We start from the raw sequence: 26,605 nt of genomic DNA on the forward strand, positions 1-26,605 counted from the left end.
GTAAAGTGGAGGTATTTTGGCCTAACCTGGGCTTCAGGGGTGGCGTGCCTCAGCTGCTGGTGGGCAACAGGCATCGCCCACTCCCGGGCAATAATGTCCACTTGCAGCAGTAAGGCAGAAGCCAGGAGGTCAGCTTGCAGGGGGTTGGGTGGAGGAAACTCAGAGGCCTGCTATGAGCATGGAGCCCGAGAGCCCGGCCCTCGGCCACAGGCAGCCCCCAAGGTCCAGGAACACCCACAGTCTTCCCATATTACAGGGCCAAGCTGTGGGCGTTCGGGAAGCTGTCCCCACAAAGGGCCACAGACAAATTGCTTTAAAAATAGACCCGGGGGAGCTGAGGAGTTGCTGAGCCAGCCAACAGGGTGGATCAAAACTGTCATTCATCTGCCGGCATCATCTGCCATGGATGAGAAGGCCAGAGCCCTGTCCCTGCTCTTCCTCACAGAGGTCCAGGAACTTGGCAGTGGCTGAAGTGAGCACTGGTGACATCAGCAGTCACAACCACAGGACCTCCTCAAACTCCAGAAGGTGTCCTTTCCTTTTGGCAGGGAGGACCTTTCTAGTCCCAATTTCCATTTTATAACCGAGAAAACGGACGTCCAGAAATGTTAAAGACTTTACAGACACCCATAAGCTGACAGAAATACCAGGATACACATATAAATCCTACTGAGGTCTCAGCCCAGCAGCCTTTGCAGTCCCTGGAGGCTGGGAGGCAGAAGGGGTGGGGATTAGACTCAGGGGCTGGCTCGAGCTCTACTCCCTACATTTGCTAGTGTGAACTACACAGCTCTCTTTCGTGAAGTCTTCTTTACGGGTCAAATGGAGATTACAAAAGTATTCCCCGTCTGGACATTGTGCGGATGAATGAAACAAGAACCTGTATCTACCGTAGAGATGTGCAGCGTTCTACACACCCTACGGCTGTCGCCGCAGGTGGGTGAAGATACTGAGGGTTCTCAAGGTTAAGAGACAGATCTGGGGGCTGGAGAGATGACTCAGTAGCTAAGAGAACTGGCTGCCCTTTCAGAGGACCCAAGGTTTAATTCCCGGCACCCACATGGCAGTCTGTAACTCCAGTTCCAGGGGATTTACCACCCTGTTTTGCATGTATGTGATTAACACATGTAAGCAAAAACAACCATAGACAAAAAATAAAAATAAATCTAAAAGAGACAGGTCTGAGGTCACCCAGCCATAAAAACGACAAGACCGAGACCACCTGTCTTAGGGAAAGGACAGGCTAGGGGGTGATTCGAGGTGGGGCGCAGCGTGGGTCTCAGTTGCTGATCACCTTTGAGGAGCAGTTTGGAGCTGGGACTGGTTGCTTCGAAGATGGGAAATGGAAGAGAGGCTGCCTCACTGAGCCCCACTTCAGGAGCCAAAATTGGAGAAAGCTCCTAAGCGATATTTTGGAGGATGTCAGTATCAGGAGGGTCTAGATTCTCTGTAATTTGTCTATATTCATGCGGATGACAATTGCTGGTATCTCAATTATCCTGAGGTAGAGTCTATGCTGGAATCCAGAGCTGTCCTGGACCTTGTTAAGTAGCCAGTTCTGGCCTCAAACTTCCTTGCCTCAGCCTTTTTATTTTTCAAGACAGGGTTCTCTGTGTAGCCCTGGCTGTCCAGGAATTTACTGTGTAGATCAGGCTGTCCTCAAACTCAGAGATCTGCCTAGTTCTGCCTCCCAAGTGCAGGGATTAAAGGCTGATGCCTCCCCCTGCCTGTCAGCTTTGGACTTTCTATCCTCCTGTCCCAGTCTCCTGTGTGACTGCATGTCATTTTTTTAAGATATTTATTTATTTATGATGTTCTGTCTGCACGTTCATCTGATCACCAGGGGAGGGCATCTGGTCTCGCTGCAGATGGTCGTGAACCACTATGGTGTTCTGGGAATTGAACTCAGGACCTCTGGAAGAGCAGCTAGTGTTCTTAACCACTGAACCATCTCTTCAACCCTCATTTGTTGTTTTGTAGTTGGTGTGTCTGGAGACAAGGTCTCAACATGTAGCACAGGCTAACCTCAGACTTACCACTATCCACCCAGCGCCCTGAGTGCTAAGTTTCCAACACTTGCTACCAAGCTGGGCTGGCTGCGGCTCTGCACTGACTATTGTTTTGTTGTTGATTTTGCTTATTAATTTTAGAGACAGGGTTTCTCGGTGTAGCTCAGGCTGGCCTCCAACCCACAGAGATCCAACTGTCTCTGCCTCCTGAGAGCTGAGATGAAAGGTGTGCACCGCCATGCCTGGCTCTTCCTTTATTTTCTGTGTGTGGATGTACATGGGAGAGTACACAGGTGCGTGTGCATGTGTGTTTGTGCTTGTGGGGGGCAGAGGTGGGTGGATGCTACATGTCTGGCTCTGTTGCTCTCCAAATTATTGTTTGAGGCAAAGGCTCTCACTGCACCTGAAGTTCCCTGTTTCAGTTAAGTTGTCTGGCCAGCAAGCCTCTGAGACCTACCTGTCTTTGGGTTTATTCTTCTCTATGGACCTGCCCCAAGGTTATGGGACCACCACTATCTAGCTAGAGAGGCAAACTAAGGTCCTCACGCTTGAGTGGCAGGCACATTGCCCACAAGAGGTGCTGCAATTGTAGCAGGTTGCCAATGACACTCTTGTCTAAGGACTATCTTTGTGCACTGCTTACTGACTGAGGTCAGAGCAGGCCCTTTGAGAAGTGGCCCAGTGGATTTGATTTCAGGAGGACCCAGGTGGCTCAGGGCTGCAGCCTGGTATCAGGGTTGTGGGCAGATGCTCTGGGAGTCTCAGGCTGCAGATGCCCCCACCCCATCCCCAGGAGCTTCCTTCCTCTTGGACACTTGCCAATCTTACCGTGGGTGGTGTCCTCCATCTTGACAGGCACAAGGGGACTCTGGGGTGCAGAATCCCCGCTCAGGGAGTAGCTGTGCTCAGCCTGGATGCCTGGAGCAGGGGAGTCCAGCTCCATGTCCAGCAGAGGGCTCTTTTCATCCAGCACAGGGTCATCAAAGAAACTGCTGAACAGGTCATTGGAGAAGTCCTCCATGTTCTCCACAAAGTGGTCCAGGTGCTCCGGGAAGTGCTGGGGAGGGAGAAGGAACCTCAGTGTGGCTTAGGGAGGGGGTGTAGGTACTGCTGTGACAGGCACCTCTTCCTTCTTTCCTTCGGACCAGTCATACTATTATAACACCATCAACCTCCCGGTGACCAACATCACTGGCTTTATTGTACTTCTTTCTTTCCATTTAAAATAAAATTTGTTGTTGCTGTGCATGTGGCCTTTGCCTTTAACCCCAGCACTCAGGAGGCTGAGACAGGTGGATCTCTGTGAGTTTGAGGCCAGCCTGGTCTACATAGTGAGTTCCAGAAAAGCCACAGCTATGTAGAAAGGTCTTGTCTCAATTTTTTTTGTGTGTTATTATCATAATGTGTGTGTGTATGTGTGTGTACATGTATGCCACAGCATATGTCTAAAGGCCAGAGGATAACTTTGTGGGTTGTTTTTATCTCTCCATCTTTATGTGGGGCTGGAGATCTAATTCAGGCTGCTCGGCACGTGAGACAAGTGTCTCCACTCATGGAACAGCCTCCACAACCTCCTCACCTTTACGTTTTCTATTTATTTAAAGAAATTGCTGTCTGGGGAGATGGTTGACCAGTTGAGACCACTGGCTGCTCTCGCAGAGGAACCAGGTTTAGTTTCCAACACCCACACAGTGGCTCACAACCATCTGTAGCTAGTTCCAGGGAATCTGATGCTTCCTCCTGACTTCCATAGGCACCAAGCTCATGTATAATGCAAGCAAAACACTCATATCTATTAAATAAATATATCTCATTTAACAAACAAAATGGGGCTGGAGAGCACTGACTTCTCTTCCAGAGGTCCCGAGTTCAATCCCCAGCAACCATATGGTGGCTCACAACCATCTGTAATGAGATCTGATGACCTCTTCTGCTGTGTCTGAAGACAGTGACAGTGTACTTATATACAATAAATAAACATATCTTTAAAAAAAAAACAAACAAAAATGTATTGAAGCTGAGAAACCAGGTTGACCTCTGGCCTACACACACACACACACACACACACACACACACACACACACACACATACACACAGACAGAAGGATGCAGATAGACAGGACAAAAGTCACAAATAATATCTATGAAGAACATGGGGTGAACTAGAAGACAGACTTAGGTAGTAAATGTGGTACAGGAATCCTGTAATCCTGTGGTTCCATTTACCTTGATTTTTTGAAGAAAAAAAGAGACACTATTTATTTTTATTATATATATGTGTGTGTGTGTGTGTGTGTGTGTGTGTGTGTTTTGTCTGCATGTGACTGTGCACCTTGTGTATGCCTGTTGTCTGTGGAAGTCTGAAGTGGGCATTGGATCCCCTGAAACTGGAGTTACAGAAGATCGCGAGCGCACATATGAGCACTGGGAACCAAACCTGGGACCTCTGCAAGAACAGCCAGTGGACTTAACTGCTGAGCCATCTCTTCAGCTTTTTCTACCAATGGGATCTTTGATATAGGCCTGGAAGTCACCAAGTAGGCTAGGCCAGTTAACTCACTGGAATCCTCCTGTCTCTGCCTCCCCATTTGGAGATTAGATGTATGAGCTACCATGCCCTTTTAATAAGCAGAAAGGGCTCTAATGCAGGTCCTTATGAATTTTACCAACTGAAGTACGGAATGGCAGAAACCCTGAGTAGGAAGTCCTAGTGAATGTGTGTTAGCATGAACGTGGCCATAGCAAGGACTTCAAGACCTCAGACCCATGGGACAATTAGTAAAGCTTGGCTCGGAGCCCAAGCACAGGAGCTTACAAGTTATCGATCAGTTCGTGCAGAGTAGCACCTGCATCTCCCTCCTCCTGCATATTTGCAGCCTGAGACTGCTCCAGACAGGGAGGCCCCTTCCCCGCACAAGCGGTAACAGAACCCGACTTGACCCCTCCCAGCCCCACTGTGTGTGTGTGTGTGTGTGTGTGTGTGTGTGTGTATGTGTGTGTGTGTGATTTCTTCATTCTTCTCACTGAGGCAGCTGAGTTGTTTCTCAGCCCAGTACCTGTCTGCCTTTCTTTTTATTTGATGTAAATTTTTTATTTGTGTGTGTATGAGAGCTTTGCCTGTGTGTATATGTGCTCACTCCGTGCCTGCAGCCCTTGAAAAGGGAGCAGGAAGAGGGCTTTGGATCCCCTGCAACTGGAGTCACAGATGGCTGCTGGATTCCATGTAGGTGCTGCAAATAGGAACTTGGGACCTCTGCAACAAGTACTCTTCACTACTGAGCCATCTCTCCAGCCCCCGGGCCTGTTCCTTCGAGACAGGGTGAGTTAAGTAGTCTAGGCTAGCTTCAAACTCATGACTGTCCTGTTGAGCCTCCTGAGCGCTGAGTTCCAGGCATCAGCTGCACCCCCTCAAGCTGTTCTTCATCCCAAGGCATCAGGCTGTGGGGCCACTTCACCGGGGCTGAGCCCTGGCCTCAGCCCTCCCAGCTGTTGTCTCAGTCTGTGTAAGCAGCAAGTGATGAGTCATTAATGGGTTATGAAATCCATTTAGTGGGTCATGGCCAGAACTTAAAAAAATATACTTAGAGAAAACTTCCTTGACATGCGATAATTGTATATATCTATGGGGCAGACTTGGACATTTCATTACATGTGCCAACGCACAATGCCCAGACTGGGTTAACGGGGCATATCCATCACCTTAAACATGTATACATCTATGTAGAGCACTGAAAGGCTGTCATCTAGCTATTCTGATACATATAATAAATCGTTGTCGACCACAACCACCCTCCTGTGCTGTGAAACATTAGAACCGACTCCTTTGCCAGTGAATTGCTGTCCCCACTGCCCCCTCTCCCCAGTCCCATTTTCCCTGCCAGCCCCAGCCTCTAGAAACCACTGCTGTGTGTTCTGCTTTGACCACATGCAGGAAAAAGTGTGCCCTTTATTTTCAGCTGGGCCTTGTGCACGCCAAGCAAGTGCTTTATGCGCTCTAAGCTCTAAGTTACACAAGCTGGCCCATGTCTGGGCATTTATAGCCAGAATTTAAGAAACAATAGCACAAAACGGAGTAGAAAGTGTCAGACTCCATCAGCGGCGTGAAGAGCCTGGTAAATACTCAACTCAGCTAAATGCAAACTTGGTACAGATGCCAGTTTTCCTTTCTCAGAAATAAACAGACAAGAGCTTTGATCGTAACTGTGGGAAAGTTAATTAACCTATGTTTTAACTTCCTGCATATATAGTGGGGTTGATAATAGTTTCCACTTGCTAAGATTATTGTGAGGATCAAGCCAGTTTATATGAGTAAAGGTTTGGGATAGTCCCTTGCACAGCCATAAGTCAAGAAAGGTCATAACATCAGTAAAACAACCCAGGGCCAACACATAGTAGGTGCTTTTTTTCCTCACAGAGTCATTAGCACAGTGCTACTATTGTTCTTGTGCGTTAGCTTATGGTTAAACAAGATGGGGTGGGAGGCTGCTTCAGGCTCTGTATTCCATGGAGACCGTGAAGGGCTGGCTCTGTGGGACTGGCTCCAGGACCAGAGTCATTGGCTTTCTGTGTCACAGGGATGAGCAGTGCCTTCTGCTTCAGGCGAAGGCTCAGCATCAGATGTGTGGTCTTTAAGTTGCAGGGAAGGAGCAAGAGTCTGGAACCTTAGAGACTTGTTTTCAACTTTTAGCTCCACTACTTGCTGACTTTTAAACACTTCTCTGTGCTCCCGTTTCCTCATCCAGACGTGGGAAATACAGCTCCTACGCAGAACATAGCCACGGGAATCAAGCGTTGGTGAGACGCCCAGTACCCACCTCAGACGAGTGTGAGTGTGAGGAGTGTGCATGAGGCGCTCACAATAGCATGTGGTGGATGATCTGCACGGAACACTTGGTAGTCAACAGCAGCCCCTAAGCTCAGGCATGAGCTTGGAATCTGTAGAGGGAGGTGGTTTGAGTTTCCCCTCTGAACAAGTGTGATGAGAAACTCCAGGACAAAATGAATCCAGAGACGCCATTAGTATACTCTGGGGTCCCATTTCTGTTCTGGGATTCGTCTTATATTTTTCTTTTTGCTTAAATCTCCCAAAGTGCTTTCATATATTTCCCACCTTCTCCACACCCTACGGTGACCTTGAATTTCTGATCCTCTTGCCTCTGGGATGGAACCCAAGGCCTTATGCATTCTAGGCGGCCGCCCTTATCTACTGAGCCAACCCCCAGCCCTGCATCATTTCCTTAAGTTACACCACTTCCCCAGGAGCAAAGGCTCCTTTACGTTTGACCAGAAGGGAAAACAGAGCCAGACAGAGCCAGACAAAACCAGAAAGTGCCCATGGTCCCTCAATACCCAGACCGGACCTTTCCCAGCCATCAAGCCACACACCTCTCCGTTTGGGACCAGTCTGGCTCCTGCCAGGACTGTATTCTTGGAGGAAGGTCTGTGTTTTGTTCCAACCTGCAAGACACTCAGTCAGTAGGGGTGCAGGGGGTAAGGCCACTAGTGCATCAGCTGTTCGGTGAGTCTGGGCGGTGCGGTACGAAGAGCTCAGAGTCTGAACAAGTCTCCAGAACAAAACTCCAGACAGAAGCTTGAGGGATGTATGCTCCTTTGTAACAACCATCATCCCCAGCCATGACAGAGACCCACATCTGCAGCAGAACCAGGCCATCCCAGCTGGGGGCGCTTCCTTCCAGCCGAACTCGGGGATTGGGAAGGCGGGGCGCTCTCTAAGGCTGCAGTGGGGCCCAGGGGAGGGGGTTGCGCAGAGCTGGAAGAGCTATGAGTCAGCGACCACGGTATTTCTCCAGCAGCTGCTCTGCAGGAGATAAGGATTTGCCAGGCCCCTTCCCGGGGGCCTGGGAAAGGAAAACCATCGCCCTCCAGTCTGGGATAGGGGGCCCTGAAGCGTTTCCAGTTTTAGGAAGACAAGTGAGAAGGACTCCCTTTGGGAGAGAGCCTACTGGGGGGCCTCAGTTGGCCTGGTGTTGTGAGGCGCCCTCACCCCACCTGCTAGAAACAGCAGCCAAAGTTCAGTAGGCTTGGGGCTTCCAGAGCGGTGGGAGCCAAGTGGAAGAGGAGGGCGGCCAAGGGGCAGACAGGGTGGGGTAGAGGCGCTCCCGCGCGGTCATCCTTGTCCTGGGTTCCTGGAATGCTGGGTGGATGGTGGTCCTGTCACATCGCACCTAGGCCCGTCTGCCTCTCATTGGAGCACTGCCACCAGTAGCTGCTCACTGAATACTGATGTCTGGCCTCTCACAGCATCTCAGTTATGCTGCTGTGAGACAGCAGGAACCTGAGAAAGCCAAAGATCTATGCCCCTCAACCCATTTGCTAACGAGAAAGCTAAAATCCAGAAAGAACAAGCCATTTGCCCTCAGTCACACAGCGTGTTGTCAGTATTTCGGGCGGGGTTCTCCGCAGCTCTGGGATTGAGCTGAGGATTAGGGGGTTCCCCTTGTATTCTCTATAACCACCTCCCTTCATCCAGTAAAGCTCACTCTAGAGACTTCAAACCTCCCCAGCCCGGGATCGAGTCCTCCTCCAGCTCACACAGACACACAAGAATCGTATTTAGGCTGTCTGATGGAAGTAGGGGTTGGAGCTAGAGGAGAAGGGCCGGTGGCCAGGAGTTCGCAGAGGGTCTCACGCCAGCGTTAGGGGGTGGGGGGCGCTGTGTTCTGTCAGGGTGGGCAGTCTTCAGGGGTGCCATTCCGTACAGGCAACGGGGGTGGGAAGCCAGAGAAGGAGACATTGGAGATATTTCCCTCCTCCTTAGAGACTTTTTCCTACGCTTGTGCCAATATCAGCTCTTTCTCGGCCGCCACGGGCAACCGACGCTGGCTCCACTCTCTGGAAGGAGAGGTCCCCAGACCTCCGGCTCTCAGGCCGGCACCCCGCCTCCCCGGCGGCTGCGTCTCTCCTTGGCGCTACAGCTCAGCCTCCCGCCCTTTAAATTTTAGAGGTGGAGGGGGCCCTGCTCGCTCAGCGCAGCAGTTACGTGGCTTAGTCGGCCTCTTGGGCCCCGCCCCTTCCAGGAATCCCGCTTGCTCATTGGTGAGAGCAGAGAAGCTCCTGGCCAATGATAGGAGGCTGCGAACCACTGCCTGCCTGGCCCGGAACGCGGTTGCGCAGAGTAGGGTTCTAGATCGGGAAGCTTGCTGGACGGTGGGGGAGCTGCTAGTTCTTAGTTTGTGTCTGGGGCAGAGCTGAGATGGCAGGCCCGCGGTATCCCGAGACCCTAATCAGTCGTGTGGCCAGTCGCGAAGATAGGCGAATGGAGAGAGAGCAACTCACTTCCAGCTCTGCCCCCCACCCCCAGTAATCTTACCATGGGGTGGCGCGAATAGATCCTAACCAGCCCCCAGTGTGAAAGGGGACGTTCCCAGGGTTATACAGACTGAGCTCTAGCTCCTCTCCGAAACTCTTTCCTTAACCCTTGCACAGGGGTCACTGCAGACGGTGAAAATATCGGCGCAGCCGCCGGCTAGGGTACAAGTACAAGCAGCCCACTGTGCGCCCCTTTTCCCCAGATCTGGTCCTATGATGCCTGCAGCGGTGCTCTGGTTTCTGCACCAAACCCTGATCCAGAGAGATTCAGCCCTTGCTTTGTGGGAAAGACCTAAGCTGGTCCAGGCTGAGTATGGGATCAGGGGTGGGGGAAATCCCCAGCGAGCTTTCCTTCTGAGAAAATGAGCTCTGGGAAGAGAAGGGAGGGGAATCCTCTCACATTTCCCTCTTTCTCTGAGGGCTGGGGGGGGGGGGTGGGCAGCAGACGCCTCTCGTCCCCTAACACACTGACCCATACATTCCCGGACGGTTACTTGCCCAGCGATCACTAGATAATTACCTCCATTTCAAGCCCAAAGGCCACCGCACGCTGTGTGAGTCACTGCTGAGTCCAGTGTGTGGGAGTTGGGTGAGGGAAACTTAGAGCTGCGGGGAGAGGTGGACTCCTAGGTCCCCCTTTGTCAGCAGATCTCCTTGTCCTTGAACATTACCATCCAGGTATTTGAGAGCCCTAAACGACTAAGAACTTGACTTCTAGAGCTAGGCTCTTAGCTACCTGACAAAAGGGCATAGACACTGGACCCGAACTCAGGAGGCCCCAGATAGCAGCCCTACCTGGCTCTGTTCTGAGGTCCAGGTGGTGCGCACTCCTGGGTGACCTTTGTGTTTCTCTTGAATTGAGGTATCAGGGTCAGAAAGAAGAGTCAGCTCCTTTGTCTAGCCTTCTGGGCCTAGAAGGGGTAAAGTCTTCCCAGGGCCCTCCTAGCGGGCGTGGGAGGCACAGGGAATCTACCGCTCTAACCTCCCTCCCTATCAGCCCCTCTTCCTCCAGGCCAGGGAAGAGGTGGTGCTGGGATAATCTGTTTTTCCCTTATTCAACTATTAAGAGCCTAAGTCCAAATTCACAGGGATGCTTCTGTGAGTGCATGTGTACACACATGTGCACCTGGACACGTGTACACTGCAACACAGACCCGGGATGGGAGGGACCTTCCACCCAGGGGTTCCCACTTCTCTGACAGGACACAATGAGAGATACAGACCAATACCTATTCGCACAACTGATACACTGAGATCTGTCTTGCACAGGGTCTGTTGTGTATGTGTAGTGCTACTCCGCTCACGGCTTACAAAGATGGATACTGTCGGCAGTAACACAGGCCCAATGAGGACATTCTTCAGATGGACTGGGGATGTGGCTCAGAGGTTAGACATGCACTAAGTGTGCATGAGGCCCCGGCTTCAACCACCAGTGCCAAAAACCCACCAAAGACCAGGTTTGCTGATGACCAGGTTTGCTGATGCACACCTTTAATCCCAGCACTTGGGAGGCAGAAGCTGGTGGATCTCTATGAGTTTGGGGCCAGCCTGGGCTACACAGAGAGACCTAGCTCGAAAACCAAAACAACAAAAACACAACACAAGAAACACACAGTCATGGCTGCCACACTAACATCTCACACCCTCCCAGGCCCAAATGATGTGTGAGCTAATCCTGAGATGCCTGAGTCACGTGAGCCCCAGTGAGAGAAGGTTTGAGTCCTAGCTTGTTGGACACTGGGACAATCACAGCTAGGATTGGATGAGCGCCTGTCATGGAGACTAGAACAGGTTTTGTGCCAGCATATGCTGGAAAAATAAGCTGGCACCCACTGCAGGCTACTTCTAAGCCAAGGAAGGTCCTGAGAGGGCATGTGCCACTTCCACAGTCCCCACTTGGTAGTCTAACCACCTACTTTTCCCAGGGCACTCCAAAGGCAGGCGCCAGGCACTGTCTGGACAGGAGGAAGCCATGGCAGTGAGTGGCACTGCCCAGGGCTCAGATTAGCTGTGACTGGAACTTCTGAGGGATGGCTGCTGGGGAGGCTGGTCCAGATGTAGTCACCAGGATCCCTTCAGGACAGCCCAGGACACTGGAAACCAAGAGCTAGAGCTAGCTCTGGGGACCCCTGGAGAATAAGCAGGCAGTTACCCCCACTTCCCAGCATGTACCCACACATCCGGCCTTTACTGTTCATCTACTTTTAGTAAGAGTTCATAGTAAAAGCTCATTTTACTGTGTTCAGCTCTGCAGACTGAGAGATGAGCAAGCAGGCCTGTATTAATAGTCTCAGTTCCATAGGGTATCTTGGAATGGTCATGCCGTCTCTGACTAGCTGTGCCGAATCCTCCCCTTAATCGCTTTCACACCAAGTCTTGCTGAGTAGTCCAAAATGACCTCAAACTCATAATCCTCCTGCCTCAGTCTCCCCAGTGTTGGGGTTATAGGCACGAAGCCTGTGGGCTCAGTTCTTTTGGGTACAGCCAGTGCCTTGCACACTCAGGTAGAACTCAGCCGTCTGTAGACTGGCTGAGCAGGTGAGTGAAGGCACGTGATCACCAGCTAACGAACTGAGGCCGATTCTGCTGTAGTAGAGCATCCAGGAATGAGTGTCCTGAATTCTGCTCTGCCAGCCCGCTCCTGCTCCAGGCAGAGTTTCCACTGGCTTGGACTGCCTCCTTGGGCTCCTCCCTGGGGACAGCGGGATATGCTAGACCCATTTTTTTTTCACATTGGTCTGGCCAAAGCCTTTTTGTGTTTAAGCCAAGACAGACTGGTTCTGTAGGGTCCGGGACCCCACTCGGTGTTGGAGAAGCGGTTCTCAGCTGCAGTATGCATGGGGCCTGCGGGTCAGCTGGCTGGGTCTGCTCTCTGGGTTCTGACCAGCTGGAAGACCTTCTAGGCTGGAGTCTAGCGCTTGGCTCGTGCTGCAGCTCGGCTGCTCTCTCCCCCTCATCGGCACAGTCCCTGCTCAGTTTCTGGCTTCCTCAAGGCCCAGCCTGTCTGAGTTGTCCTCAGGTTTTATTTTTGGAACAAGTGGCATTTTCTCTCCTTATGTCCTCCCTCCCTTCTGGGAAGGCGTAGGACCCTTGGGTTTCACTGGGGATCAGGTATGGCTTCAGTGCCTGGGTTCTGACTCCCTCTAGACCTTCAAAGGGAAACTCCTAACCCAGCAGAAGCATCCAGGCCAGATGTTCTGCCTTCTTTCCCCACCCAATGTCTGACTAATGCCTACCCTTGTCCTTGAAGAGCACCGCTCTAGCCAAAAGGAGGCGTAATGTGAAGCGCCTTAAGGCCCACCTCCTGTAATTGCGGATGGAGTCAGGGATCATACGCAGGGAGACAGACCTCGGTCAGCTACGTGCTGTGTAGCCTGTGCCAGGCAGGTAGCCTCTCTGAGCCGGTCTCGGCTATGAGGCAGGGGCTTCTATCTCACCACCAGGCTGCTAGGAAAAGCAAACATTCAGCCGTGTAGGGCACACAGAAGGTGCCCGTCCAATGCTAGCCATACCGTAATGAAAACAGAGGGCTAGGGATGGAGGGCACTTGCCCAGAGTCACTTCCTTCCAAGGGAGAGACTGGAGTCAGTCAGCTGAGCGAGCCCTCAGCCTTCCAGCACCTTCATCAGGCCATCTCTCCAGCGGGACCTTCTTTTCTTCATTGCAACCCTTCTTTTTCTCCCTGGGTGTCTGGATCTCGGGTTGCAGGGGCCCCAGAACTCAGTCCCATGGACTCCAGGCCAGTAGGACTCTGCAAGGGGTGGGGAGCTAGGTCCTGCCTGACATCAGAGTGGAGAAACTGGAGCAACTTTCAGGCCAGCTGGGGCTCTTCCAGCTCAGCCAGATGTCTCAGGAATGTGCTGAGCTGGGAACTACCTCTCAGCTCCCCTCCCCACCCCCCACCCGCACCCTGCATCTGCTTTCTCCAGCTAGGCCTCAGCCCCACCCCTGCCCTTTCTCATCCTTCTCACCACAGTCCGGCCCCTCAGTCTTGGGAAGGGGTTGTCAAAGAGTTCTCTCCACAGACCCCCGTTGGTTAGGCTGACCTTGTGGGAGCCCAGGCTGTCTGGGAGGGGAGAGTTCTGAGTGGATACAGCATACCAGACCCCAAATGTGGAACTGATTTGCAGTGCTGGAGAGAGGGGTGAAGGCTTTGGGGCGGCAGAGGGGTAGGGCTGGGCGTCCACTCTGGGAGAAGATCTCGGGCATCTTGTCCCAGCTGAGGGCTGGGAGAGCCAAGGGTGTGCTGTTGCCAGGCTGGGCTTGGCTTGGGAATGGGATTCAGATCCTTCCAGTCCCCAGGACTTCACAGGGACATGCTGTGTTGACCATAGAAGGGTCCCAGTTACTGGGTGGGATAAGGGAGCACCATTATCGTCCTGAGGTTGGGCCAAGAAACAGGGCATGGCTTGGGAGAGACCCCAGGTCTAAATAGAGATTATCCCCCTGCAAGGGTGGAGTTGCCTTGGGTTCTGGTGTTATGATCGAAGGGCTGAAGGAACTGAGGACTACTGCTTCTGATGGGTGCGGCTGGGGGGAGAGCCAGGAGTGGGGAAGCACAGAGTCACACCAGGTCACAGGGATCAGCGGGTGGGGGGCTGTAACTACAGGGGAGGAGTAGAAGGACCTGGCTCACTGCTGTCTCATGCTACCCTGGGCTTCAGGAAAACTGTCTCGTCTTGAAGAAGGGCCCTGATCATTCAGACAGACAGAGATCTAAGATACCCTAATGGACTCTGGATCTCCTAGCACCAAGACAGGTCAAAGTTACTGGGGCCACCACCTTGTCCAGCCGAGATGTATCACGGCTCCCTGTGTTCTGTTGAAAAAAAAAAAAAAAACCCTGCACTCCCTAGAATGGGATCAAAGGTCTGTGATAACAAATTCCACTGGAGACTAGTCCTTCCCCTCTCTCCAGCTTGTAAGATTGTCACTTCCTTTGTTATACCTTGTGCCTGGAATGTCCTATTGTCTTCTCACTCTCACTGCTGTTTCTTCCAGGAAGCCTGCCCAGATCATTCGGCTCCGAGAATTCTTTCTCCCGTGCTACCTTAATGTGCAGGCTGTTGGCTACTGGTTAATGCCATGACTTAAACTCTATACCCAATGGGACCCAAGTCTCCTTTTAAATGGAAACCCTGAGCATGGGACCAGGTGGAATGACAGTGATAATAATGGCGGACATGTGTGTGACAGCCCTGCTCTGCTCCTTTGCCTTCAGAGACTCATTTAGGCTTCAGAAAATAAGGTAAATGCTATCAGCGCCATTGTCTCACAAACTGGGAAACCGAGGCACACAGAGAGAAGTGCTGCTCAGCTTTCTGCTGCTGGCAGTTGATCAAACCACAGCTGAGCCCAGTCTTGATTCCAGAAACCGCTCTTTAGTGTCCGTGACATCACAGGCTGCTGACAGAACGGAGGTGGGTCCCTGTTAGTGAGGGCTGTGTACAAAATAAAGGCCCCTGCTCCAGGCACGGAGTCCACACTCAGGGCCCCAGATATGTTCCTTCCCTGGCTTTTCATCTCCTGATTCCTGAAAGCACAGAGCTCCAGGGCCTGAAATTGGGAAGTTTGGGGGCTTAACCAAAGAAAGGGGCTTCTATCCTTGTCTGGTGTTGCAAGCCTGTAATTCTAACTATGCAGAATGCTGAGGCAGGAGGATTATAAATTCAAGGGCCTGCCCAGACTACAGAGTGACTTCAAGGCCAACTTAGACCTTGCCTTAAAATGTAAAAAGGAAAAAGAGGGCCAAGGATTGAGCTGAATGGCAGAGCACTTGACTAGCATGAAAGGCCCTGGGGTCAATCCTCAGTGCATATATCAAAGCATCCACACAGAACTGGACAAGGTGATTTGTTTCCCCAGAGTGGTGGCTTTTCAGACTATGACAGTATCAGAATAAAAGCAGTGGCAGCAACTGTGTCCTGCAGAGGGCTCTGTGCAAGGCTCTGTGTGAGGGTGCTGTGCACCAGGCTCTGTGCAAGGGCACACTGTGCACTAGTCTCTGCAAGAGACCCTCTTCAAGAATTCCTATTTGGGGGCTAGTAAGATGGCTAAGCTGGTAAGGGTGCTTGACCTCACAGTGTTTGCACGTGCGTGCATGCGCGAGAGTGCACGCGCACACACACACACTCGCACACATGCTTGCAGACCTTCTAATGTATCCCACAACATGCACACACATACACTTGCAGACTTTCACATGTGTTCCATAGCATACACACATGTACATTTGAGACAAAGGGGGGGAGAGAGAGAGAGGCATTCTAAGTTGAGTTTTCATGAGAACCCTACTTTTGACAATCTTTCCCACTATAAGCATGAAAAAAAGAAGTCTGGTGGCCCACCCCCTTAATCCCAGCACTCAGGGGGCAGAGACAGGAGGATCTCTGAAAGTCTGAGAAAAAAGAAAGAAAAAGAGAAAAAAGGAAGAGGAAGAAGAGGAAGGGGAAGAGGAGGAGGAGGAGAAGGCATAGTCCAGCTGCCCAAGGCCTGTCTGGTCCTCTGTCACCTGTATTGGACCTGATGTCTATATAGTTTGGGCCTCATCCCCAACACTCAGTTTGAAGGCTTTTGGGGTTTGGATCTGTCTACAGTGAGTGGGCTTCTCACCCAAACCCATGCAGTTGTACAGATATGATATTCAGAGCCCTGTCTGTTTCTAACAGTGTCTAAATTCCAGATAGCTATTTTATTATACTAGAGAGTCACCGATATGCATTACTGTTTTCTTAGCATGTCACATTAGAAAAAATCATTATGGGGGATAGGAGATAAAACACTTGCTGCACAAGTATGAGACCAGAGTTGAGACCCCCAAAAGTCACGTAAGAGTCAGGTAGGTGTGGTGGGCAGCCTGTAACCTTGGCACTCCAGAGGTGGAGACAAACTCACCAGCTTGGCTGGGTGGCCTAGTGAACTGTGGGTTTAGAGAAAGACCATGCTTCAGTAACTAAAGTGGAGTGAGGTTGAGGAAGACACTCCAGGTCAACCTTTATCTCTACACACACATCATATGCATGCATACCCATACATGTATGCACACACAAATGTGAACATGCATAGATAGTGCGTGTAGTGTGTGTGCACACACATATACACACACGCACATACCCAAAGGCCATCATGATAAAGTGGGCAGCTGAGGTGAGACGTGAGATTCAGCTTAAATGGACACGCGCATGCATAAGTGGATGAATCCAATATACTTCTAGAATAAGGACCAGCAAAGCTGGAAGCTTTAGAGTGTTTTCTTTCATTACCCGTCTACTGACTTATCCCCTCCACTGCTGCCCTACTCAACTGCTCTTCCCACTCATTTCCCTCCCACCACACATCCATTCCCTCTTCTTCCCAATAATCTTGACTTTTTTTTCTTTCCATCTTCTCCTTATCCATCTACCCATCCAACTATCATCCACTCCTCTCTCCATCCACCCATGCAAATGCCCGCCTGCCCATCCATTCGTCAACCTTATTGTACATAAACACCTGCTAAGCACTGCACCTTTACCTAGAGAATGGCTGAAATCAATGTGACCCTCTTCCCTCAGGGAACCTTTAGTCAAGGCCCAGAGAGGGAAAGGGCTTTGTCTGAGATCACACAGTAAGTTGAGAAATGAGGTGATTGGGATGAGGACAGTTCAGGTGGAGCAGAACCCACAGGAGCAGACTGAGTCCGACTCTCTGCTCCTAGAGCCCTGTAGTTACTGCCGGAGAGCTGCCTCCCGGTTCTCCAGGAGGGCCTTAAGGGCCTGCCTCTTGCCTTTGTTGCTTTCATTTTTGTTATTTTTTTGGAAGAGGAAGGAGGGAGCGGCTTCCACTGTCCAGCTGCTTTGTTAGAACACGCATCCCTGCTTAGATGGGTCAGCCCCTTTGCCAAGGGTGAGATGGTTTCTGGGCCAACAGCCAAGGGCCAAGGAAGCATCATTGGATGCTCTGTCCCTGGAGAGCGGGGGAGGAGCAGACTGAGCCTGGCCACAGAGAAATCCACTCACAACTCAGTCAAACTCATTGATGATATGGTGTGTCTAGTTCTCAGGGATCAAGGACTTGGACTTTGCAGGGAAGACACACTCCCTTTAAGGGTCAAGGTTCTGGGTCGTGTTCTATTCCTCCCAGCTTCTAAGCCAGACATTCCCACCTCCACATTTTTCCTGCTCCTGGCTCAGGGTCCTGTCACTGACTGTGGCTTCCCTGGGTCTGCTCAAGGGGGTTACACAGACTTCCAGCCAAACAACACTCATAGTCCTCCCTCAACTCCACCCAAGTCTTCCTTCTTCATCCTGCCCCCCTGGAGTGCTGAGCCTTCCAGAAGAACAGCCTGTTCTCCTACATCTGGAACTGGTTTCTTGAAAGAGGTTCAAGGGCAAGCCAGGTCCCTGACAGATGCTCCAGGATCTGGGTATAGAGAGTGCAGGAGGTAGAGAGGACCCAGTTGGGAGAAATTCTCTGTGGTCCCATAGAGAACAGAGCTCAGCATGTAGATAAGAGAGGGGACAAGAGGCCTGATCAGGGACTCCAGATGCGTAGCTGAAACTACAGGTATCCATGGTGCCCTAAGGATGGCAGCTGGGAGAATGCAGGCAAAGCCCTTTGGATACACAACAAAGTCTGAACCAGAACAAGGAAGTGTGGGAGGGAGCTAGTCTCTAGCCACTGCTCTGTTCTCAGATTCCCTGGAGCTCTCTTGATTTGCAGAGTTGTACACCTTCTCTAGGTCTCCTTTTCTCGTCTGTACCAGGAATGGGATGCTGAGTGGATGCCCAGGCAGGAGAAGACAGTGGTGTTACTGCCCACTGAAATGTTTCTCAATAGAGCCTTCACTACCAGGTGTGGAAGACACTGGGGAGAGCATCAAGGTCACCTTGGGGAAACCTTGCAAAGCCTCTAAGTCTTCAGGCCCTGAAAATGTCTGCTCTGTCGTGGTGTCAAGCAGTGTCTGAGTACAGGAAGCAAGAGAAGTCCTGGGTGAATGTGTGCTGTTGGCTGGGGCACGGTCACGACAAGGACTCAAATGCCTCAGCCCCATGGGAGTGGCAAAGGCTCCTCCAGGTGAGTCTCAAAGGGATGGCAAAGCCTTTCTCAGGTCAGAACGTTGATAGTGTGTACAGAAAACTGCAGCTTACGCTCCCCTGGTTGGCCGCAGCCTGAAGACTGCTCCCCTTCAAGATGATTCGCTAAGCCCGCCTCCTGTTCAGCTGTATGTGATAAGCCGGTCTCCTTGTTTATCTGTAGGTAATAAACATCTGAGCTTCCGGATGCTCCTGCTTCTCCACCAGAGAGCCAAGCCATCCAAGCTCAACTTTTCCGTGTCCATGTAGATACATGGACACATGTACCTGTCATTTCTTAATTTATTCCCAGCTGCAGTTAGGCCAGTCCAGGGAGCCATGCAGAGCATGGTATCCATTCTGTTTCCTGGTGGGCAGCGATTTAGACCTAGGTGGGTCTCCTTCAGGCAGCAACCCTGGGACCTGCCATTATGCCTCTCGGATCCCAAGCCCTCGGAGGGGTAGACTTTCTGGCACAGCCAGGGAGGCCTGGGGCAGGGGAAGCTTCGGGGCATCTCCAGCACACTCAGGGTTGGCCAGGTCAGGACCTGGAGGCTCCAGAGCCCCTTCTGGAATTTCCTGCATGCCTCTCAGCTCTGGTTCGTTGTCTTTAACAGCTTTACTTTGCCATAAGAGAATTTTCTTTACAAATACAATAAATCCTTGACTAGAGCAAAGTCGTCTGTACTGTGAAGAAACCTGTGTTTTTGCCTCATGTTTATGCTCCTCAGATAAAGAGGGGAGATCTCGGTGCCTGTGAAGCTGAGCTGGGCTCTCTCAGTCTGCTATGTAACCTTCACTCTTGCTGTCTGTGATGACAGGTCCACCTGCCTGAAATATGTCCCCTTTCCCCGACTCTACAAAGATGCAAGCCCATGTTTTACATAACTTGGAGATGATGGGTTGGATTTTGCATTATTGTAGGATTTACTATGGCTGGCGTCTAGTCTGCGTCACGATACTATGCCAAGGGTTTATGGCAATGTGTAAAATTGATATGGTCTCTGTTTTTATGGAACTTCTTCATGGAGGAAATATATAAAAAGTCAATAAAACAGCTGCAGACTGGGATTCAGGCCACAAAGAAACCAAAAGGAAGGGCCCAAAAAACAGTGGGGCCCCAGGCACTTGAGCTGAGAGTGGGGTGTGGAGGTGGAGGACTTGAGGCGGAGCATTGCAAATGGCAGGAACGGCTTGTGCAAAGGTCCGAGGTAGCACTGCTAAGGACCATAACCTTAGGTGGCCAAATACAGGTCTAAGAGATCTAAGAGACTAGAACTACCTAAGAAAGAAGGAACAGATGAAGACCCAGGCTCAAAGTCATAGGTTCAAATTTCCTACAGTCCACCTAACTCTAGGCTGCATGAGATGAAGGCCTGCAGGGGCCTCGAGCGGTTTATGGCAATGTCTCAAAGCAATGCCCACTCTTCGGAAACCATGGCCATGTTCTCTGTAAATCCAGAAGCAACACCCACTGCAGGACTCTGATGGCCCGGAGCAGGTGCAGTTAGCATCCTCTACTTTTCTCCCCCAAACATATAGAGTCTAGGGAGCTGGGGAGATGGCTCAGTCAGTAGTCTTTGACACACAAGCATTAGGTCCTGAGCTAGAGCCCCAGAGCCCACCCAGGAGCTGTAGACAGGCAGATTCCTGGGGCTGGCCAGCCAGTCTAGCCTCGTTAGTGAGTTCCAGGCCAGTGAGAGACAGTCTCAAGAGGAAGGTGGTGGTTCTCACCCCCACACCTGAGTACACACCTGCACCCTCCCATGTAACACAGCCACATTTTAAAAAGTTGGGGTCTGACTTGTACCTCGTTCATTCATTTATGCATTTGTCAGTGGTTGACCCACACCTCCTATGGGGCTCTGTGGGGCCCTGGGGTACGGGAGGCAGACAAAGCCCCCAGGAGCCCTCTCTGTTGAATAAGAGCTCTGAGATTTTGAGTTCCCAATGAGTTTTTCCTTTATTCATTTTTTTTTCTGGTGTGTTCTAAGGCCATAGTGCCTTAGTCCTTCTTTTGGTCAGAATACACACACACACACACACACACACACACACACACACACACACACACACACACTGTTGAGGGCTGCAGAAAGCCCACCCACACAGGCACATCCAAACACACATACTTCTCTAATCTTCCCAGATCCTCTACAGACTGTTGACTTTCCACTTCAGCATTGGTGCAGAAGTCCGGCTGGGAATCTTGGGAGCAGCACCCGTTCTTACCTCCCTCTAAGCCCCTCCTCTGGGCTGGTCCGGGGTCCCCTCATCCCCACACCTGGCCTTCCCAACTGCTGAGAGGTACATGGGTGTGTTGAGCAAACATCCTTGCAACTTCCTGCTGCTCCCCTCTGAGACAACAGAACCCCCCTTCCTTGATCCCCCTCTTCCTCCCCCCTGCACCTCCCAGCTGGGGTTTCTCTGGAATCCTGAGTCAGTTCCCTGGAGAGAAACCAGAGATATCCCTTTCTCCTGGCCAGAGGAGAGAGATAACACACAGACCCTCTCTCTTCCTGCTCTTCCTTGCCAGTTGTCTAAGTCCAGACTCTCCCCTGCATACAGGGGCTGAAAGGACCACAGGGTACAATGAGAGAGCTGAAGGAAGTCACTTAGGGGCTGTGGGAGGGCAGAGAGGCTGGAGATGCCCTGCACCTTTGGGAAGAAGGACCTCTGTTCTGTTCTAAGGGGGTCTTTAAAGTTGCATAGGCATCATCTCGGAAATAGGGAGAAGGCCCCAGGGGCAATGCCAGCACTAGCTACCCGCAGGACTCCTGCTAGACTCTGTGTTCTATCCCGTCTCTAGCAGAGGGAGTGCAATTGTGATCGGCTGCAGTCAGGAAGAACAGGCTTTCTCTTTTTTACTTTTAGTGCAACGGGAGACGGGGTGCATGGAGTCCCTACGTAGCTTTAATGGCCAACACTGGGGATTTTAAGGACAGTGAAGACACAACTTTCCATCTTCTACATAGACACATCTTTCCCATCCTTATCCCTGGAACCCCTCACTCTGACACAGAAGACCCAGGGAAGGAATGGCACTCAAAGTCACTCAGCAGCTCAGCTGAGTGTTTCTCACTGTCTCCTGCATTCAGGGTGTGGAAGAAGTCAGGTCTCTTACTTGGCAGGCCTTAATCTACATCATCTTTATGTAAACCTTCTAACCAAAGCCTTACAATAATGCTACAGGGAAAGATGTTATCCTATTACATATAAGGAAACCAAAGCCCTGAAGAACACAAGTCTATGGGAACAGCTCCATTAGCTGGTGGCAGAGGCAGAGCCAGATGTAGAATTCCCATGGTCTAGCCAGGAATGGGGCCTCTCCTAGAAACCCCTTCTTCACACTATCCATCCCTGGTCCAGATGAGGGTCAGAGGGCCCCATCTGGGCATTCCCTCCTGGTGCCCGACCGCGGGTCAGGGTTTCTTCCCTGCACTGGAGCAAGGCCCAGAGGGGCAGCTGCAGAGTTCATTGAGAAGAAAGTCCAGCTATGTGACGCCTGCAGGAGGCCTGCACTGGCTCCTTGGACTCCTAGGAGCCAGGGCCCTAACAAACCTCTTTCCCTTTGACCAGAATCTTTTACCTGCTCCAAGAGGGCTAAGTGGTCCTTCCAAAAGCTGTTGTTTTACTCCTGCGAAACATCTAGAACAGTCCTTAGGAAGCATTGGCCCAGCCCCCCCCCCATTTTATAGATCAGGAAATGGAGGCCTGAGGAGGGAGGAAAGACAGGCATGGCCCATGCTAACAGGGGAAACAGAGGCAGGATGAAGTCACAGTTGCCACTTCTCCTAAGACAAAGCATCTCTCCTAGTTCCTTCCATCTAACGTAGAGGACTAAGATTTGAACAGCCTCCCTCAGACAGCAAGACCGGGGCATGCTGCTTGGGAATGACAGAGGGAGACCTGTCATCCCGCGACTGAGTGGTGGTGACATGAATCAAACTGATTGGGACACTCAATGAAGGACTTGACCTTTGTCTGCTAAAGTTCTTTTTTTTAATATTTATTTATTTTATGAATGTGAATACACTACAGCTGTCTTCAGACACACCAGATCCCATTACAGATGGTTGTGAGCCACCATGTGGTTGCTGGAAATTGAACTCAGGACCTCTGGAAGAGTAGCCAGTGCTCTTAACCACTGAGCCATCTCTCTGGTCCCTAAAGTTTTGTTTGTACAAGAGGTAGAGACAAACAGGTGGGGACCCCATGTGCTTGGCTTCTGGTAAGTGTGGGGTGGAGGGGTGCGTAACTGTGGCAGTGGGTTCCCAGATTCTCCAAACAGCCCACGGTTCTTCAGGATGATTTCCCACGCTCCATGTGTGCGTGCGTGCATGTGTGTGTGTGTGTGTGTGTCTGTCTGTCTGTCAGCCATGCCCCTCCTCCACTGAGTCTTTAGGGCTGAGCCTGAGTAAAAGAGAGAGGAAGGAAGGGAGAGCCACGTTTCCTTAGAAAAGAAGGGGAAAGAGAGAAGGAAGACAAATTCATAGCCAGGGGCAGTCATGAAGCCACAGGGAGAGACAAAGTTAGCAGAACCACAGGGAATTTAGGGACAGGAAACACAGTGGCCAAGAGACACACTGATAGAAAAAAAGGTCTTCTGAAATGTCACCCGGTGCTTCCCTGACCCACCACCCTCAACTGCCTTCCCGCCAGGAGGGCCAGAGCAGTGTTCTGGGTCTGGCTCAGTATCTGGGTCTGCCTGTGACCCCCCTAGAAGCTTCGGGCCTCTGGCCCGGGCAAGCTCCACTGTGCGCCCCCAGGCGGAGATACAGCCTCAGAGCCACCGAGGCCCCAAAGAGGGCGCAGGAAAGAGCTCCTCTACTTTGCGCCCAATCTGGTCCCAGAACCTTGGGGTGGGTGGAGGGAGGATGGAAGACTATGTCTGACGGTGTCGCGCGCGGGCTGTGGGGTGAGGGGTAGGAACTGGTGTCTTGTTAGTTCACGTCCGAGATTCTGAGGCCCCCGACGCCTCCTTGTCCCCTTCCCCTAGAAGCCAGAGGCCAAGGTGGTTTTGGATTGAGTCTTCAGCAGTGGCATGGGGCGCTAACTGCGAGTCTACGTTCTAGGCTCCTGGTCTAAAAGGGGCGTCTAGGGAACTAGTCGCCTCATCTTAAAGCCCTAAGCACGTGTCCATCCAGGGAACCCTGAGCTGAGCCACCTCCTTGGCTCTTGCGGGGTTCCAAGGCGCTCCGCGGAGAGGGGTGAGAGTTGAGTGCAAAGGGGAACCGAGACCCGTTCGTTCTTACCGCATTGTTGAGGAAATCCGACTCATTCAGGTCTCCCAAGTCCAGGAAGCCGGATCCCGGGAACAGCCTGTCGGCCGGGAAAGGTTCCAAGACAGCGTCCATCGCGTCGGGTTCCAGGGGACCCCTTCGGGCTGCGCTTCCCTCACTCCAGGGCGGCGACGAACCCCGCACCGGGCTGCGGCTGGGCGCGGGCAGGCGGCCCGGGGGGCAGGTCCCGACGAGACCCGGGGGAGGAGCGGTGGGGGTGGCGCGGGTCGGGGGCACTGGGGGGCCTTAGGGCAGCGGCGCCGAAAGCACCGTGGGCTTTCAGCCGACTCCTCCTCCTGCTCCTCCCGGGGCGCAGCTGGCTTCCATGGGGAGCCCGGGGGTGGGGCCGATGCTAAAGGAGCCCCCCGGGCCGGGTGGGAGCCGGGGGCGGGGGAGCTCAATGCTCCCCCGAGGATGGGTGGCTGCCGAGTCGCAGAGATTTCTCTGGGCTTCTTCTGCGCGGCTTCTGTCACTTTCCAGAATCTGAAACCGGGAACCCCCGGCTGGTTAGCCTAGCTGGACCGGGAGCCACGCCCCCACATCAATATTCACGATAACTCAATATTAATGAGTAGAGGGCGTGGCTGGGGCTTAGTCTCTTCTCCTTTAAAGAGACATGTGTCTGTTAGGCTTCCTTGGCAGGCACAGCTCAAATGAGGGGATGAAGGAAAATCTATGCTGGTTACTGTAGGCTTCCTGAAACCTGGGCGACTTGTGAAGGCTTTACCAGCCATGATTCAGTAAACTGAGGACTGACTAGGAAGCCAAATTCGCCAAACTCTTCCCATTCTTCCTTCCTTCCTTCTTCCCTCCCTCCCTTCCTTTCTTTCTTTCTCTTTTTCTTTTTTTTAAAAAATAGGGTCTCTATGTAGTCCTGGCTGGCCGGAACACTCTCTGTAGACTAGGTAGCCCTCAAACTCACATTTTCCCCCTGCCTCTGTCAGGTGTACCACCATGTCAGGCTTTTTCCAGTTTCGTACTAAACCCTGAACCAAACCCAAGTCAGGGAATTCTGTTTCAAGCTATCCTCCCTGGGGTTGGAGAGATGACTCAAGAAGGCCAAGAGAGCACACTGTTCTTCCGGACTCAGAAAATATGTGAGTTTGTGTATATGTACACAACGCGTGTACGTGTGCGCAATTGGGCACATGCGCACACACCTTCTTACTTTTTTGGGGGTGGGGCAGGGTCTCATGTAGTCCAGGCTGTGGAATTATTGGGGTGGACCACCACACTCAGGTTTTGTTTTTGTGGGTATCTATCTATCTATCTATCTATCTATCTATCTATCTATGTATCTATCTATCTATCTATCTCTTATCTATTTGGTTTTTTAAAATAGGGTTTCTCTGTGTAGCCCTTGATGTCCTGGAACTCACTCTGTAGATTAGGCTGACCACACACTCACAGAGACCCACCTGCCTCTGTTGCCTGGCAACACACCCAGTTTTCTGTGGTGCTGGGGATAACATCTGGGGCCTTCTGCCTCTCTGCCAATTGAGCCACATCTCAGCTCCCATGCTTTCTCCCCGGGAAGCCTTCCTTGAAGCCCCAGATGGGAGCACTGACCATCCTATACATACTCAGGGCACAGGCGCTCAGCACCGCTCTCCTGGCTGAACCCCTGTTTACTCACTTGACCATGACCTGCTGGACTCCAAAGGCCCTCGGATCAAACATGAAACCCAGCTCTCCTTCAGGCTGAGGCACTGCATAGCAAGAGTGGAGCCCCCTTCTCTCAGCAACCATTAAACCTCTAGATGTTCTTCAGAGCAGGATGCTGGAGAAAGTGAGTCTGGTGACCCGAAGTCTGTCCAGTCACCTGACACACCTGGGCCCCTTGGACTCATTACTTAAGTGCCTGCTGCTTCGACAATTTAATCTCTTAAAAGGGCTGATAAACAATCTATCAGCACCTGAACAAGAGAAAGCACCTCAGAAAGGCACTCCCTTGAGGGCTGGGCCCACTGATTCCTGCCCAGAGTTATGCATGGGATTAAGCATGTCCTCCTTGCTTGAGTATTTAGCTCAGGACCTTTAAGAAGTAAAAATATCACAGCTTAGCCGTAGCGATTGCCAAAAATCACCACCTGAGATCAAAGCTGTCTGCTAGCCAAGAGCCGCTGAGCAGGCACGTGGCCTTGCTATATTCTCAGCTTATGACCCAGATGTCAGAGTTCTGGACCCTAGTCTTCCATATGACCACTGGCATCAAGGTTTCTCCAGAGGTTGCTCCTGAGAAACTAGCAGGAGGCCCAGTGTTCTAGAGACCTGCTCCTCAGCAATGCCACCCCAAGGAGTCAGGCTGAACCTGAAAGAGATCAATTCTATCCACAGTGATGGATGGAATTGAATGAGGTCAGTTGAGGGTTATTAAAACAGGAGAGTGCCTGACCCATCTTAGAAAAGGGGGTGGTCCCTGTCCCGGTGGACAAGCCTGGCTGTCATGGGTAAGACTGTGACAGCAGGTGTCTGGAGTCCTGGCTCCTGAGCTGGAATGCCTGTGGGCTCCCAGAAGGGGCAGAAGTGTCCCTCTGCCTGAGGTTGGCTAAAAATTGTGCAAGTGTTCCCCCAACTCCCAGGTCTCTCTGTAATTAGAGACATAGGTACCATTTAAGAGATTGGGGAAGATTATACAGTTTTAGAGAAATAGGATTAAAGTGTCCTGTGTCTCTTTATTCTTACCCAGGTGAACACCCCAGGAAACCATCGAATATAATCCTGGAGAGGCTTTCTAGTTCCAGTACCCCCTGTGGAGTCTGGGAAACAAGATCTCCCAAGAGAAATCTTGGTGTGTGTGTGTGTGTGTGTACGGGGGCGGGGGCGGGGGTGGCTAAGAAGAGAAACCAGGCAAGCAGAGCCTGAAACAAGGAATAAACAAAACTTCTGGGAATAAAGAGAATGGCAGTGTCCAGCCAAGATAAGGGTTCCT

The 26,605-nt window shown here is 51.7% G+C and overlaps 1 protein-coding gene across 1 annotated transcript in view; it reads right to left on the reverse strand.

Annotated features, from left to right (window-relative positions):
- CREB3L1 (cAMP responsive element binding protein 3 like 1) overlaps nt 1-24,134 on the reverse strand; it is a 38,023-nt gene extending 13,889 nt beyond the window's left edge. Inside the window, exons 1-2 of the mRNA XM_080931221.1 lie at nt 23,647-24,134; nt 2,838-3,066 (exon numbers count right to left, since the gene is read on the reverse strand). Coding sequence (XP_080787347.1) covers nt 2,838-3,066; nt 23,647-23,748 — 331 coding nt within the window. The 5' untranslated portion in view covers nt 23,749-24,134. The remainder of the gene's footprint in view (nt 1-2,837; nt 3,067-23,646) is intronic.
- Between the last annotated feature and the right edge of the window lie 2,471 nt (nt 24,135-26,605).

Source organism: Micromys minutus, assembly GCF_963924665.1.
Source record: "Micromys minutus genome assembly, chromosome: 17".
NCBI classification, from domain to species: Eukaryota; Metazoa; Chordata; class Mammalia; order Rodentia; family Muridae; genus Micromys; species Micromys minutus.